Consider the following 12,443-nt stretch of genomic DNA (forward strand, 5'->3'; position numbering starts at 1 on the left):
GGTAAACCTAAAAGCATGTGGTTTCGTAATCCCAAAACCATCCTCTTTGAACGTTCAAAGATTTCCTAGATTCTCTTAATCTTAAATTAATTAAATAAACCCACTTTATGCATAGTATTAGTTAATTACTACTACTATTCGTTGAAAAATAATCACTAGTTCCATCACAAGTTACAACAAAATTTGTTTCTTGAATAATCTTCAAGTGAAAACCAACTGCATAATAAATTGAATAGTAATTCTATATATATTGCACTTGTTAAAGTATTTACAAAAGTGAAAAAAGAGTTATAAAATTGAGTCGGTTGTAACTTGTAAATATGAATTCTTTAGAGATATATGTTTAAAAAAAAACTAAAGTGGAAGTTAATTAAACTAAGTAAATATATAGAGGAAGAGGATGGTATTGAAGAATGAGAAAAGGGAATAGTTGGTAGCTTTAATCTCCATAATTCCGACACCCATAATATGTAGAGGATGAAGCAGAGAGATAAACTGATTGATATGATATATGTCAGAAAACTGTCACTGCCACTCCTCAAATAATCAATTCAAATAATTGATGTATGTATATACATAGATTGAATGAATCCTAAGATAGAGAGTATTGTGTTTGATCAGGTGGGGATGGATTTGCAGTAGCAGAAGCGGCCTTTAAAGACCCATAACTATCTCACATTCTCATCTTTATCACACACACACACACATATATATATATATATAATATATATCTCAATCATCGTCAAACTCCTCCCTCGCTGCACACGGGACTCTCTCTCTCTCTCATAACAATAATTCATGTATGGAACTGACACTGCATGTAATAGCTTTAAGGATTTCTAATTTTGATACATATGTTCCACTATTTTATTGTTTAAAATTATTATAGTTTAGAACTAGCGGGTTAAATTTAATATTCCAACGTCAATTTATTTTTTAAAAATACTTATTAGTTTACAAAATTGTTTTGTGATCTGTGACTAGAATCATACGCCAAACATATTTTATTGTAGAGTTTTGTCAATTTTACAATGCTGAAATTTTTAACACAAATATGCGAGGCTTAGACTATCTACAAATAAATTGAAAATTGATATCAGAAATCAAATAGGAGTACTAAACTATGATATATAGTAACCCTTAATATTAATTTGTAATGGTGCGAGTAAAAACATAAATGATAGTATAAAAAAATATGCGTGAGCGTTAATGTGCTGCCTATATCATGACTTTAACCCTTGTCTGGAGGGTCTATGTCCAAATTAATTAATCATATTTTATTCTCTCTCGACAATTTGTTTCTAGTTAAGATTAGTGTACATGTACATACATTTACATCGGATTCTTGCGTTCCATGGTGCGTTTTCTTGTAGTGTACATAGTTAAGTTATAAATATGCATTTAAATATTGTACTATAAATCTGGGAGACTTTGAGTTTATAATCGACCGATAAAATTCATAATCACTACCAAACAACATTATTAAAGTTAATTTTTTATATAGAATAATTATTATATTATTATATAGTGGAGAGAGAGAGAGAGAGATTGCAAACTTAAACAACAGCTTAGTTTGACCGTTGAAGACAGTAAAATAAATAAAATAAAAGGGTAGCTAGAGCCGGCCACCACCCCTCAGTAAAAACAAAAAGATGAAAAATAAAAGCAATAGTATTAATTTAATTAACTTCTCGGTAATATCATTGTACTCATGCCACGAATCTCACTCTATTTTACTCTATTAATATTTAATTAACTTTTGGCCATTATTGGAACCATCTACCTTTCTAGCCTTTCACACACACAAACCTAATTGGTTTATAACTTTTCAAAATCCAATATTCCTTCGTGTTAATTAGTAGTACTACTAATTTATTACTTGATTTTTTGGCCAATTTATAAAATGTTGTTTATAAGTTATAACCTTATTAAAACGTTGCAAATTTAATTATCTAGATAAATCACTATAAAAAATCGAAAATGCATGGTTGTTACAAATGCAGGGTAAATACACCGCGCAAGATATTTCAATTTAGTACATTTCATTATTTTTATTTTGATATCGTTAACTTTTTCTCTATGCAAAGTATAAAAGGTTTTATCATTGTTTCATATCGGTATAAATATATTATTATTATTTTATATTGGTATATAAATTTATCATTATTTCATGCTCTGTAAGCCAAGTAGATAAAGAATAAACGATGTTCAAGCACGCAATGTATTAAATTGAAATATGGCTTCAAACATTTGTACAAACATTTGTACCAATATGAAACAAACGTGAAATATGTTAGAAAATATAATGCGGAAAATAAAATATTATTACAAAAAGTAAAAGACGGGGAGAACTTCAAAGACTACATTGTGAATGACTTGAATTAATTCTCTCAATGATTACACAACCTTTTATAGGCTCTAATTCTAGCTATACATGGAAAATATATTCTAATTATACTAATATCCCTTTTATTTGATTTTCCATAATCTTTAATTGATTTTCTTCTTTATTCTTGCCATAACTTCATCTCTTGATTATTTGTTCTCCAATTAATTGATTTCCTTATTCCAACACTCCCCCTCAAGTTAAGTATCGAGTTTTTCGACACTTAACTTGCACGATCTTTAGTTAGATAAATAGTTTATATTCGTATTTAAGAGTTCTTCAATTTCCATTGACAGTTTATGCTCGTATCATAGAGCTTCTTCAATTCATCATTGATAATTTATACTCGTATAAAAGAGTTATTGAAAGTTTAGACTCGTTTCAAGGAGTTCTTCAATTTTTCTTCATTGAAAGTTTAGACTCTTATCAAGGAGCTTTTCATTCATCATTGAAAGTTTAGACTCATTTCATGGAGTTCTTCAATTTTTTGTTGACGGTTTTAACTCGTGTCAAGGAGTCAATCTAGACAGTTTTAACTCGTGTCCGGGAGCTTCAATTTTTGGTTGACTGTTTTAACTCGTGTCAATGAGTCATCTTGGATAGTTTTAGCTCGTATCCAGGAGCCGCTTCATTTTTTTCTGACTAACAGTTTTTACTCGTGTCGAGGAGCTCATTCAGACAGTTTTTACTCGTGTCGAGGAGCTCATTCGGACAATTTGACACGTGTCGATGAGCTAATTCTGACAGTTTTGACTCTTGTCGAGGAGATAATTCTGACAGTTTTGACTCTTGTCGAGGAGATAATCTAGACATTTTTGCTCGTATCTAGGAGCCAATTCAGACCATTCTCAGTCCATTCCAAACTCAAACTATGAGTCAATTATTTTCATTTCTTTTCTTTCTTGAGCCTAATAACTACTGGGCCCAAATTTACTTCTCTAAGAATGAAGACGTGAAACCATCAGTCTCCTTTCTCTTTATGGGTTTTTTCTCGGTGACAGACTGTCAAGCCATGCCACCTCCGACGAGTAATCGCCAAACACCGCGGAGCCTCTACTCTGTATGTCCTAGAGCCTCTCTGCGCTAGGACAAACCGTGAACTTCTTATCTTGACTGCTGTTATTTTCTCTTCGGCTAGAGTCAGCCTTCTTCTCCGGGCGTGGTTGCTCGGGGTTGGCCACTGGCCTTTCATCTTCTCACCATATTGGCAGATGGCATGCAGCCTCTCTGGCCTTCCCTTACGTGCAGTCTTCTTTCTTGGTTGGAATCATCCGGCTGTGGCAGTTCTCTCCCCCTCGGCTGGATGTTCCCTCACTCTTTCTCGAGGATCAGCGTTGGATTTTCCCGTGGTTGTTCCTACAACATCATCATTTGGTGACGTTCTTCCCACCAGCTCTTCACAGCGCATGTGGGCTCTCCCCCTCAGCTGCACAGACGTTGGCTACTCCACCTTCTTGGTTTAAGCTTCTTCTCCCTCTTGGCGGAATTGTCCGGCTCCGCTTCGAAGAGAAATAGTCCAGCATCCTCATTCTCTTCATTCTCTCTTCCTCGGCTAAACAATTCGTCGAGACAAGTTTGTCAACCTCCTCGGCTTTAGTGGTTTTCTCAACGGCCATATTATAAATGAGTCACTCACCTCTTGAAAGACCTTCTTTTGCTATAGTAATTTCTCGTTTCCTACATTACCCGCAGAAGCACCTTGCTCGAAAAGGGCATGATCAACTCCTACGTTCCCTCCAAGCATGACACCGGTACCACCAGCAATACTAGCAGCTATATTGGAGACCAGGTTCCCATAGAGATTTGGAGTCACCATAACATCAAACTGCTCTGGCTTGGAAACGAGTTGCATGGAGCAGTTATCAACAATCATCTCATTGTAATGGATACTAGGGTACTTGCTAGTGCTAGCTATTTCACGACATGATTCCAAAAATAAACCATTTGTCAGTTTCATAATATTTGCTTCATGCACAACAGTCACCTTCTTGCGGTTGTTGAGATAGGCATACTCGAAAGCATATTTTGCAATTCGTTCAGAACAGAACTTTGTTATCACCTTCAAGCTTTCAACGACTCCAGGAACAACCTCGTGCTTGAGGCCAGCATACTCGCCCTCCGTATTCTCCCTAATGACGACGATATCAACGTTCTTGTGGCGAGTGGGAAGCCCCCTGAAGGTTAAAGCAGTGCACCAGTGAAGCATAGAGATCGAGCTTCTTCCTGAGCAACACGTTCAGCGAGCTGACGCCTCCACCCACCGGCATCTTAAGTCCGCCCTTGAGGCATACTTTATTTTTCTTAATCGACTCAATCAGTTCCAGCGGCACGGTCTTCATATCGCCATGGACATCGTATTTCTCAAAGTAGACCGGCGCGTGCATAGACTCCATGACCTGCTCGACGGCGCCAGTTACAAGCGGACCGACGCCATCCCCGGGTATTTGTGTGACGGGGCGCGGGGTTCCATCGCCGGGTTGGGGCATGTACGTGACGGATCGGGTTGTGCTAGCGGTGGATCTGCCGCCAGAGATGAGCTTTTTTAAAATTGGAAGAGCTCGCCTTGATATTTTACTATAAAAAAGTGAAACAAGTTTGGGAAATCTGGGTATTAGGGAGACTATTGGAATTGGGGGCTGGCTGCGGTGACGAAGGCTTGTTAAGTTTTTTTTTTTTTTTTTTGAGACAGTGATCGATCCCTATGATCGAAACTGCTGTGATACCATATTAGAAAATATAATGCGGAAAATAAAATATTATTGCAGAAAGTAAAAGACGGGGAGAACTTCAAAGAGTACATTGTGAATGCCTTAAATTAATTCTCTCAATGATTACACAACCTTTTATAGACTCTAATTCTATCTATACATGGAAAATATATTCTAATTATACTAATATCCCTTTTATTTGATTTTCCATAATATTTATTTGATTTCCTTCTTTATTCTTGCCATAATTTCATCTCTTGATTATTTGTTCTCCAATTAATTGATTTCCTTATTCCAACAAAATATTTATATATTGTGTAATTATCCCGACAGATGCAGGTTGCTTATCCCGTTTTTTAAAAAGCAATAATTTTTGCCTCTCACAATATTAATTATAATTACTTACAATCTTATCCATGTTATGTTCTATTTGATGGGATATGATCATGCCACGTGCAACTCTATTTTCATAATTATCATGTGATTTAATTTATAAAAATATGTAGCGTTTTCACTAATTATATTTGATTGACCATTAGAAAACAAGTAGAGGGGCATGTCGTCACTTTCCAGTTAAGGAACTATTAATATTCTTAATAAACTTATCACACTTATAAAAATACTAACAAATACTATGTCAGTAACTGCATGTATTTTAATTCGACACCGCAGACCCATAAGGAATATAATAACATTCCAATAAAAAAGAATGGTACGTGTCATTAACAAGATTTTATAAAATGAAAAAGATTGATGAGAGTGCCACGTGTTGTGCTAGACTAGATTTTATTCTCAATTTGGCATGCATGTCCCTAATAATTGGTGGAAGTAACAATTAAATTACTTCAATTTTGCTACTATATTTCTACTTTTGTTTTGTTTTGTTTTGTTTTTAATGTTATTTAAACTTAATTTTAACTTTTTCAAGACACGCGTCACACAATATCTGACATATTAATATTTTAAATCCAAAAGAAGAAGAAAAACAAAACGTTAACTTTAGTCAACTTGGAGTTTGGAAATTAATTAATATATATGAATTCTACTTGCTGAAAAAAATGAAGAAAGAACCGTATTTTAAAACGGTAGTAATACATCATACTATTATTTAGTGCTAGTAATTTTCTTATCATACTACCTGAAAAGAAAATGAATCAATTTGTAAGTTATGGATTTTGGCCTTACTTTACTGAAAAAAGAATTGGGAATTGATTAATTGTCGTTACACTGCCATCTCCAATTATTTACTGCCATAATTATGATAATAAACCCCAATATCATACTTCCACGTTTTCTTTTTCATAAGATAATTAAAATGAGCACTTCGTCAATTTTTGAAAAAGAAAGAAATCCAAGATTAAGATAAAAGATTGGAACAAAATCCAATCCTTGAAACTTGATAAAATCACATGGAAACAATAAGTACTATTGAAACCCTCTTTTCCTCTTTCATACAAACACACACAATTCAAATTATTCAATACATATACGTATATGCAATTATGCATGCATCCATGCAACCGTCAAAATTATGCGCACGGCCCCCGCAGGGGCAGCGCGGTTGGTTCTGGAGGGGCTGAGTTGCAAGAATGGGCAAAGATCGATTCTCACTACTGTCGTGTAGTTGTAACATCTCTCAAGCACAAGTGTGAGGCCATGGAAGATGGGCTTCTGGAAGGACAGTGGCTTAACGGTCCCCCTTAGCGGGCCACTGCGTACCCTGATTGAACACCCCTCACAATATTGTCGGGACGGAATGTGGAGGGCCCTTGGGTTGGGGTTGGGATTTCAACCTTTTGCAAGAAGAGTATATAACTTGTGCGCTTGTGTAGTTGTGTTTGTCCCTCTGTCTTCTCTCTGTGTGTGTGTGTGTGAGAGAGAGAGAGAGAGAAGGAGAAGAAGAAGAATGCCTACTTGCTTGAAGCCACCAAGAAACTGGCCCTTAACTGTGTGTGAACGTGTGTGTGAGAGAGAAAGAGATGGTTTTTTTTTAGAGAGAAAGAGATGGTTGAAGCAAAGAAAGATGCGAGTTTAGCTAGTTTAGTGGATAAGTATATGTTGGCACATCTGAGACATACAATATCTTTACATAATATACATAAATTTATATATGTTCTTCGTCTTCTTATTGCACATGCATGGGCTGATGGGCATACGTACAGGAATACCAAATACGTATGCGCATACGTATATATATATATATATATATATATATATATATATATATATATATATATATATATACACGTGGATACAACATTCTAGCTAGTGAGAGTGAGCTCTATCTACTTAGCTCGGCTCACACTCATACACTAGATAGCCATCACCTTGGATGCGAGAGAGCGTTTTGCCTTTGCCACCGGAGAAACTCCCAGCCAGTTCTTGATAAGCTCGAACACCTTCTCATCACGCAGCAGTGCCCGGTGACCTGCACATACTCCCACCCTCTCCACTGCATCGAAACTGTCTGCCTGCACTCCACATTATCAGAGTTCGTCATGAAAGAGAGACAGAGGCAGAGAGCGTACCAGTGCTGATTCGGATGGGACTGTTCCATCACCATCTACATAAGAGTATTCTGGCTGAAGGACATAGGAACATACAAGTTAGAATACTGTTAAGATTATGAAAATTAGGCACAATGTGTGCGTGTGATCTAAGATGTCAAGGCATAACATCTACTACAAGCTCTGTATGCACGATATCAGTTTGAGAGGTGCGCGTTGCTTACCAGTGTGTGGCATATCTCAGATGGATCACCTATTGGAGAAGACTCCGAACCATAGCTGAGAGAGAGGTTAGCATATCAGGGAAATTACTAGAAGATCGAAATTCTTAAACTTGTACAGACCTCTACCTACCGAACATCAAAGGGTGTGTCGACAGATATTCCGTAGATATTGTAGAACTGAATCCCCTGAGGGAGTTGAGTTTGATCAAGGACTTCCCGGGTTCCCTTAGCCCGTTTAAGGATCTCAAAGTTGAAAGGAAGGGCTATTGTTTCTCCATCATAATCCAACTGTAAGCAACAATCATTTAAATCCACAACTCGTGCAGAATAGATACAAAGATATGTTATTCAATTGATTATCGATGAGAATGAAACTACCTCGTTGTTCTTTAAAGCAGCTTCGAAAAGGGAAATGCATTCGTTGGAGCGATAGGATTCCAGCTCAACAGATGTCTCCTCACCGTTGGAGTGCTTCCTCCATACTTGGATCACGGGTTGCTTCTTCCAATTGAAACTGGGGTTTGGCAACATCTCATAGATAGATGGGCATTCAACCAGCTAAAGCATGCTCCGAGAGATTGGTAAGTGTTAACTTAAAATCAGAGATATTAGGCATAGAAAGTTCTTCCTAGGTTCTCTGCAAATTTAGGCATAAGCAAGTTTATATTTGAAATTTAAGCAAGTTGGTAATTACCAATTGATGCATGGACCACCTAGACACGAAAAAGAAGCTTTCAAAGCCTTCGACAAACTGCAATCCAGTAAGCAAAGAATCATTGATGCATCCCGGTGCACCTGTTCATAAACACCTCAGAACTTGTAGATGAAGCAAATAGAAATCCACTTTACAACTATAGTTATTAGTTTTAGTGAATTGCACAGATTTTAAAATGTCCTGTTTAGCAAAGACTGGGAAACTGCTTAGTTAGCAGAGGTTCAGGAATAGAGTACGAGCAATACTACCTTGGAAGGGAGTGGCAATAGTAATCCACTTATTTACATATTTGGCAAATACCTGCAGTTTCAAAGACAAATCACTCGTTAAGCCTTCATATGCAACGTTTTAGGAATGCATAAACAAAAAGTAAGGCAGAAGAAAGCAAGAAAAGATATATACATAGTGAACTAAAACTGAATTCACATACATCATTATGAAGAGATATAAAACATGAGACCAGCAATCCACCCATCGAGTGTGAAATTACAGTGACTTTCCTTCCCCCCGAAGCTTTATATGCAGCCTCTAACTTCTCTTTTAGGCCATCCATTAATTGACCAATTCTGCCATATTTTGAGTTATTGGCAGTTGAAAAGATTTGCTTAATGAACGCAGTTAAGAGGTTTTACAGAAGACCACACTACCTATTGCTTTGGCGAAAGTCATAGCCATACCCAAACAACGTCGTTCCTTTCTTATACCCGCATTCAACAAGCATGTCAATCATATCATGGAAATGATACAGATCGGTCAAATGCAGAAGCTTTACGAACTGGCATAGAAAGGGGATGATATTAGACACATTTCTAAAACAAAGGGGAGAAACTACAGCAGCTACACAAATCTACAGCAAAGTGGAATATGCCATTAAGTTGAGCAAATGATTACATTATCATCATGAATAAATCACCATAAATGTTAGCCATCTAAAGTAGAATCCCAAACCAAAGATAGTCGATAAATGAAACAAAGTAAATAGCTCAATGCAGTAATTGTTGAGGCAGCCTAGGATGCAATATAAAAGAATGGGTTTGAAATCTATTCTTCAGATATCATATCCGAAGCTCCAAGGGTAGCAACCGGAGTAGCCAGTTTAGCACATTGATGCATACCAGACCAGTTCATTCACAATCTCACTAAAACCACGCCTTGCTCCATGCTTTAGACGCGAATGTACCTTGAGCAAGGATGACTAAACATACACCAAGTATCCGAATTACACTTACAAGGATACATGCTAGTCTTGAATTTGATCAAGCCAGCTAACTCAAGCAGCTGAGCACAAGAGCATCAAAAAGGTGGTGCAATCGAATTAAGTGTAACAACTGAAGCTGCAATAATACACTAAACCGCTACATAAACAATCACAATCAAGCATAAAAATGCAGGGAAATCAGAGAACAAAAAAGGCATTAAATAAATAAAGAAAAGCTTACAAGAGAAGGGTCCAAAATATCAATAGCATAAAGCCCATAATCATCTTGAGGCACAACTACCTCAGTACTATTATCCAATGTCTCCGTATACCCTACACATTCAGAAATTCATTCAAATAAAAAAGGCAAAATATCAGAAAAGCTAAAAACTTCACATAAAAAAGCAAGAAAATTTGATAATTTTCTAAAGAAAGGAAAATGACCTGTTTCAGGATTGTACATGGACCAGAGCTTCTTCTTGAACTCCAAATTTGCCAGCAAAATCCGGACCCAAACCCTGGTCTCGGACCCGGATTTCTTCTTCTTGGAGTTCAGGATTGACCCGGCTATGCCCGAGACCAGAAGAACAGGATCGCAGTCGGAAACGGCGTCGTCGGCGTCGGTGAGACTGGACTTGCAGCACCAGCAGTAGTCGCGCAGCATCTTCGGTAGGATCCGGTTTATGACCCGATTCAGTATCCAGACTCTGGCTTGTGGCTTTTAACAGTTGGAAGTAGTTATGTTTACGATGGTGAAAGATGCAGAAGCCAGCATAACTGAAGAAGCATATTCCTCTATATTAGGATATTGCATTTTGGTCCCTAATTTTAGACAAATCTCATTTTGTTGCAGACTAAATCCAATTATTATAATGTGTAATGTCTAAACTTTTCGATTTGCAGCAAATTTGGACGTTGACACTCAAAGGAGGATGGGTTACAAAATATTTTAAAGAATGGAGATTAGAGTTGTTGGACTACAATAAATTAAATAAAAAATAAAGGGTTAGCGAGTGATATAATGAGCTGCACGATCTCTACTGTCTTGGCCCATTTAATATTAATCTTGTGTGGTCAACAATTTGATTGGCCCATTTAAACATTTAAAGTGCTTGTACCAAAAAACTTTGTATGAATGTCACATTATTCAAGAAGTATATCTGGATCCAATAGTTAGAAATGCAAAAAACACAAATTCAGAGAGAGATGAAATCAATTGATAACTAACAACTCAAAATTGTGCCCCATACAAATCCATGGCTTCGACATCATTTAAAAAGAAACAACCAAAGTATTCCAAAAGGAAATTAAGGCTGAAATTAAGAAAATCCAACAACTGACTATAGGAAAGAGAAGTGCGATTCCACAGCTGATTTCTACAGGTCTTGCACGCTCAAACCTATCAAAGAACGACATTGTCAGATGTGAAGCCCACCACCAAAATTTGACAAGAATATCATGAAATGTAAAAGTAGAGCAACATATTTGATCACCAAGTGTGAACCATCACAGACATGATCACATGGAAGTTTTGACTTTGGGTAATATGTAGTAACAAAGGTGTTGAAGGGCTCAGCAATAATATATAAACATCAAATCATATGGAAGTTTGGACTTTGGAAGAAAGACTAGAGATGGATAGCAACAGGTACCTGGTGGGAGAGATTGCTTCAGCTTCTCGGCCTTCTGAGAGTCGAACACACAGAGTGTGTAAAGATACCTGGAACACCGAACCTTGAACTTCACAGCATCCTTGCTCCTCTTAATTTTCACAGACCGCGCATCCTTCCTTCTAGCAGTGAGAAGGAAGTCCTTAATCTCATGGATTTGCTTAGGCTGTTACCACAAACAGGTTGAACAAACATAATTAGTTTGACTTACATAGCTACTAACAGAGATTAAATAAAGAGAAACAACGCATCCATAGCTTCACAACATTTCAGCTCGTTATTGAAAAAGCATTTAATTGCCTATCCTAAAACAATACTTACATAGCATCTCACTCAAGATGAATCCAAATTTAACGTACACAAAAGAGTTCAATAATATGATAACAAGCGAGGCATAGAGTCGTAGACTATCTGTGTTTAAATAAAATTCAAGCATAAAAACTAACTCGATGTGAATCTACGTAACAGAAACCACAACCTTATAATGCATCTATGTTATGTTCTCATTTCAAATTCTTATCTCATTCAAAGGCACATATCAACAAGTTCAATGACTCAATCAAGAAGAGGCTCTATCTGTATTGAGCTGTGGCATAGCAGAATTCGATGTGATAGCCTAACTCACAGTGGATTTACATCATCACATGAAATTAGCCATGAAACTCCGTATTCATTTTTGGGCTTTCCATACGCTCCAATCCAAAATTCAATAAATCATCTAAAAATCTCGACATGACTAGCCAATACACAGCAAATTTCCATTCTCATTTCAATATTCCAACCGAAATAAATAGCTCAAATCCATATAAAATTGAGAAACCTTTCAAACAACATTGTAAATTTATAGATAATAAAATAAAAATCACAAGCAATTCGCATAAAATCGAGTTCCTCATTTAACAAAACCTTCAACTATCAGTAGTAAAAAAAACTCGATCATTTTTCACGTCCTATTACAAATACAGTACAAAATCGACACAACAAGAATTTAGAATCGAGACTACTAATTACGATCAGTAACACGTATTTACCATA

General features: G+C 36.6%; 1 protein-coding gene and 1 pseudogene across 1 annotated transcript; both read right to left on the reverse strand.

Moving 5' to 3' along the window:
* Positions 1 to 4,043: 4,043 nt before the first annotated feature.
* LOC121760976 lies at positions 4,044 to 6,328 on the reverse strand (annotated as a pseudogene).
* An 804-nt stretch (positions 6,329 to 7,132) lies between these two features.
* On the reverse strand, positions 7,133 to 11,117 carry LOC121762657 (phospholipase A(1) LCAT3-like). Its single transcript, XM_042158611.1, has 11 exons — positions 10,183 to 11,117; positions 9,980 to 10,071; positions 9,188 to 9,315; positions 8,971 to 9,106; positions 8,789 to 8,840; positions 8,520 to 8,620; positions 8,204 to 8,383; positions 7,956 to 8,113; positions 7,826 to 7,880; positions 7,623 to 7,676; positions 7,133 to 7,565 (listed from the first exon to the last, which is right to left on the reverse strand). Exons 1-11 carry the CDS (start codon positions 10,400 to 10,402, stop codon positions 7,407 to 7,409), a joined length of 1,335 nt encoding a protein of 444 aa, XP_042014545.1. The 5' UTR covers positions 10,403 to 11,117; the 3' UTR covers positions 7,133 to 7,406.
* Positions 11,118 to 12,443: the final 1,326 nt, after the last annotated feature.

Source organism: Salvia splendens, chromosome 13 (genome assembly GCF_004379255.2).
Source record: "Salvia splendens isolate huo1 chromosome 13, SspV2, whole genome shotgun sequence".
Taxonomy (NCBI): domain Eukaryota; kingdom Viridiplantae; phylum Streptophyta; class Magnoliopsida; order Lamiales; family Lamiaceae; genus Salvia; species Salvia splendens.

What these genes read in the sequence shown, in the direction of transcription:
- LOC121762657 (XM_042158611.1), bottom strand. Translation starts at nt 10,402, where the DNA reads ATGCTGCGCGACTACTGCTGGTGCTGCAAGTCCAGTCTCACCGACGCC. An exon ending in TATTGCCACTCCCTTCCAAG is followed by an intron (nt 8,621 to 8,788) that starts GTAGTATTGCTC and finishes GTTTATGAACAG; the next exon opens with GTGCACCGGGATGCATCAAT. An exon ending in TCCCATCCGAATCAGCACTG is followed by an intron (nt 7,566 to 7,622) that starts GTACGCTCTCTG and finishes TGTGGAGTGCAG; the next exon opens with GCAGACAGTTTCGATGCAGT.